This window comes from Oryzias melastigma, linkage group LG11 (assembly GCF_002922805.2).
Source record: "Oryzias melastigma strain HK-1 linkage group LG11, ASM292280v2, whole genome shotgun sequence".
Taxonomy (NCBI): Eukaryota; Metazoa; Chordata; class Actinopteri; order Beloniformes; family Adrianichthyidae; genus Oryzias; species Oryzias melastigma.
Window position 1 is genome coordinate 16,837,960 of NC_050522.1, and position 4,044 is coordinate 16,842,003.

The 4,044-nt window shown below is 37.5% G+C and overlaps 1 protein-coding gene across 1 annotated transcript in view; it reads right to left on the bottom strand.

Annotated features, from left to right (window-relative positions):
• The window catches only part of si:ch211-199g17.2, a 7,522-nt gene that overhangs the window by 3,029 nt on the left and 449 nt on the right, over window positions 1–4,044 (bottom strand). The window contains exons 2-7 of the mRNA XM_024299564.2: window positions 1,895–1,926; window positions 1,733–1,810; window positions 1,524–1,666; window positions 1,327–1,449; window positions 1,195–1,252; window positions 250–546 (exon numbers count right to left, since the gene is read on the bottom strand). Coding sequence (XP_024155332.1) covers window positions 250–546; window positions 1,195–1,252; window positions 1,327–1,449; window positions 1,524–1,666; window positions 1,733–1,810; window positions 1,895–1,904 — 709 coding nt within the window. The 5' untranslated portion in view covers window positions 1,905–1,926. The remainder of the gene's footprint in view (window positions 1–249; window positions 547–1,194; window positions 1,253–1,326; window positions 1,450–1,523; window positions 1,667–1,732; window positions 1,811–1,894; window positions 1,927–4,044) is intronic.

Consider the following 4,044-nt stretch of genomic DNA (forward strand, 5'->3'; position numbering starts at 1 on the left):
GACACTATGACAGAAATAAAACAAATGTGTCTTAAGGGTTTTAGTTTTTAACTTCAAATTTATGAATATTTAAACTACACACACACAAAAAAACAGAAATGCAACAAATTTGACAAAAATACACCAAAACCAGGATTGTCTGAGTAGAAACAAGGATTATTTGGGGGTTGGAGCAAATTCAACCAAATGACTCGTCGTTTAAATTACATCTACTGTTTTTGTCCTCCTTGAATCAAGGTTTTTGCTCACCGATAAGAGGCTCGGATCCTGCATAGTCGTCCAGAAAGCTGCTTTCACACTCCAGAGAGTCGGGTATTTCTGTGCCCTCCAGGTAACTTTGAGAGTAGCTCTGCATCTCAGGCTCTGGACGATATTCGCCGGTGTTTGGCGAGATCTCGCCAGATTCAGGATCCGGCTGGTGAGAGAACTCTGGAGTTTTCTGGTGGTTGTTCGGAAACAACACAATCCTTTGGGACTCGACAGCAGCTTTTGGAGAGCTGCCGGATCCACCCTGTTCGCGTTTCAAGGTGTTTATCAGAGTTAAAGCTGCAACGTTGGAAAACAAAGACAAATACTCAAGAACAAAGAACACAAAAGGAGATTTAAATAAACACATGAAAGTCCAATAGATTATCTGGGGAAACAACATATTAAATTGAACTTTTATTTTGTAAAATTTATTATTATTCCCCATTTTTAATCTTTTAAAGTAAAAGAAAAAAAAATGGCGCCGGGTATTAGTACTTAAAGACCCACTCCGATGAAAATTTTGAACATGTTCTTGTGGCCTTTTTCTGAAGATGGAGGACATTTATGATAAAAACTAAAATGTAATTTCTAAGAATCTCTACTAATATTATTGTGAATCGGGAGCAGACAAAAAAATGCAGTTAGAAAAATGAGCTTATTTGTGATGTAGAAAATATAAAGTTCTCATCTCTGGGGAGGGAAAGGGGGGCGGGGTTGCTTTGAAGAAACAGCCCCGCCCACAACTCTGACGAAAATTTCTAATAAACTCTTGTCCAACTATATCTTACACTGATTTTACTCCTGCATTTGTTTTGTTGCATATTATTTTAGAAAAGAGAGAGACACTTTAAAAAATAAATAATAACAGTACATTTTCACATTTAATTCTGTTCCAACTCACTTCTTACAATCAGATTTAAGGATGATAGGAAAATATTCACTAACCGTAGCTTTCACTCCAAGTTGCTATCCTCTGATGTACAGCATCTTCAACTTCTAACAACTTCACATAAAAATGCAAATGTGACCATACGTTGAGAGGATCTGGTGTAGAAGCTCGGCACATGGTGAACGTACCTGAACGTGGCCGGGTCCCTCTCTGTTCTCCAGCGTCTTGGCGAGCGCCATCAAAGGCCAGGCCTGCTTGGACAGGTCAGAGTTCTCCTGCCACTGAGACACTAAATGAGGCTGAGAGGCTTTCTGCAAGGCAAAGGGTCATCCGTTAAAACGGCGGTCCACGCCACACGCCGACATGACTCGCTGGCGGCACTTACGATGTAGTTGTATCTGTGGAGACTTCCCAGTATGTGGTTCCGCATGTCGGCCTTGTTGAGCCGGCACACGCACACGTGACAAAAATACAAAGCCGATTTGTTCTGCGTTTCCACGTTCACGACTTCGACGACGCAGCTCAGGCCTGCAAGAGCACAAAAGGACAGTCAAGAATCGGGCAAAAGTGAGCGGGGATTCTGCCGCTACCGACCGATGATGGGCTGTAATCTGTTTTTGTTGTTCAGATAGTCCTTGAGGGAATCAAACAGCTGGCTTTGGCTCGAAGCGTCTATAAGAGAAAGCATCAAACACGTTCATGGAGGAGTCACGGTCAGCCCTGACCGGTGTTGAAATGTGGCGTTAGGATCCCCACCTGGCTCCATCGTGATTCTGAAGAAACACCACCTGAAGACAGAAACACCAGGTAAAAAAAGGGGGAAAAAAGCATTTTTAAGTCATTTCGGTTGATACAGCTTTATATTTCTATCAAAACTATTAAACTTTTTAAGACAAATAAAAGCTGGATTCTAAGTAACTTCTCTTAAATGTTCTGAGCATTCATGATGTGACACCAAAATGTTTTTCATGGCAAAATCAGAGGTGATGTGAAAACAAAAACAATCATGAAACACTTTTGTGATAAAGTGGAAATAAAATCCAGTTGACGTCTGTGAATAAAGTTAAGTCATTTTCATGACAATTTAATCACATTCAACATAACAAAAACAAAAGAAAAGATGTTAATTTTTGAAGAAAGATAATTTGAAAACAAAATCTCAGTTTCTGTGCCCTCCCGAGGATGCAGAGGTCGTAAAGTCATAAACCTCACATTCCAAAGGAATCTGGAGTCTTTGAGGGAGAAGAACATGAAGTGTCCCTTGAAGACCTCCCATAAATCCGTCATAGGAGTTGTCCATTGTCTTCCTTAACAAGAAATAGGGCTTGGAAGGTAACAGACCTTTTGGAGGATTCGGGTCATATTTGGGCCTTTTTAGCCTCCAAAGTGAAGTCAGATTCTCAAACGTCTTGGTAAAAAGAGAGTGCAAAGTCAAGGCAGATTTTAATGGGCAAGCAAGGCGGGAGGGTGAGAAGTTTAACGAGTGGAGATATTAGAAAGATTTAGTGTGCTGGGGTGGGTGATGGTTTGAGATGAGCAGACTCAGAGCTAAGCAGCTGCAGTTTTGGCTTCATGATGGGGATAGTTCGTCAGCTTTGCAGACAAAACAGGAGTTCCTCAGAGCAGAAGGGTTGTGCTTATCGTCACAGATGCTAACAAGAACTCCAACAGCCTTTGGGCGGACAAAACCAGGAAGGACGCAGTTTGAAACTGTTAAGTCTGAAAAGAAACTCTTTGGAATGACACAAATTCTATGCGTAGAATCCAAATGTGAATATAGTTATTTTTGAAGACTCTGAAAGTTGCAAGTTGTGTATAATTGTATTGCTTTAGTAACATTTGAACAAGCCTAAACACTTATTAAATGTTGAAAAAAAGGTGTGTTAAATTTGTTGACATTTTCACAGTAAAAATAAAAAACGTCCTACTAAATTTTGGGTTTTTGTGTGAATTTTGGTCCAATGTGTTAACAAAGTATGACAAAAGTCATACAGAAGAGATTATAATGAAAATATGACTCAAAATATGATAAGGTAAACAGCTTTTAAAGTATACTCCTCAAAATAGACAAAAACAATTAATATTCCTCCAAATTCCTAATAGTTATGCTGTTTTTGTCCCCACCATCCCTATGTGGTTAGAAAGTTTTGTCAATCTTATAGCATACTGGCTCTGCATATGAGGTCTTTTTGGTCACACAACAAGATTTCTCAAAATACTTCAAATCCCATGAGCCTCCTCTAAGAAACAGTTAAGTTATGGTCAACTAATTTCCCAAACACTGTCTTAACATGAAAGCAGAGGCTTAAAAAAAGAACATACGTGTCAGGTTTTTTAAACATATATGCATTTATAAATTAAGTTGTTTCTGATGTTGAATATTAACTTAAATAAACATGATTGTTAAATATGAAAGCCTTTTCCACTTATTTAGATCACAGTAGCATTTCTTTTTTAATTTTCCTATATTAGTCATCATTGTTAACTGTTTAACATTTTTTTAATTAACTGACAAATCAAATAGTAACTTAGAATATATTAACCTTACATATATGTAATCTTTTTTTATATTTGTACATTTGCTCAAAAATAAATGTGACTTTGTTGTCGATTAAAGTTTGTAATATACACTTTGACCAGTAGATGGCAGTAATGCGACGCTATATTTATACAACACACGAAGTAGTAGTCCTTTGGTAAATGAAATGCTCCGATTTGTGGCGGTACGTTTGAGGAAAACAAATGAAAAAGATTAAATATATTTAAAATAAAATTAGATTTTTAAAGTGTAACACAATTTTAAAAATTACTTACTTTAGTGACTAATAATGAAATATATAGACAGCTTTAATTTAAAGCTAGTATTTATGCAACTTTGTCAAGAAAATACCACTTTTTCTATGAGG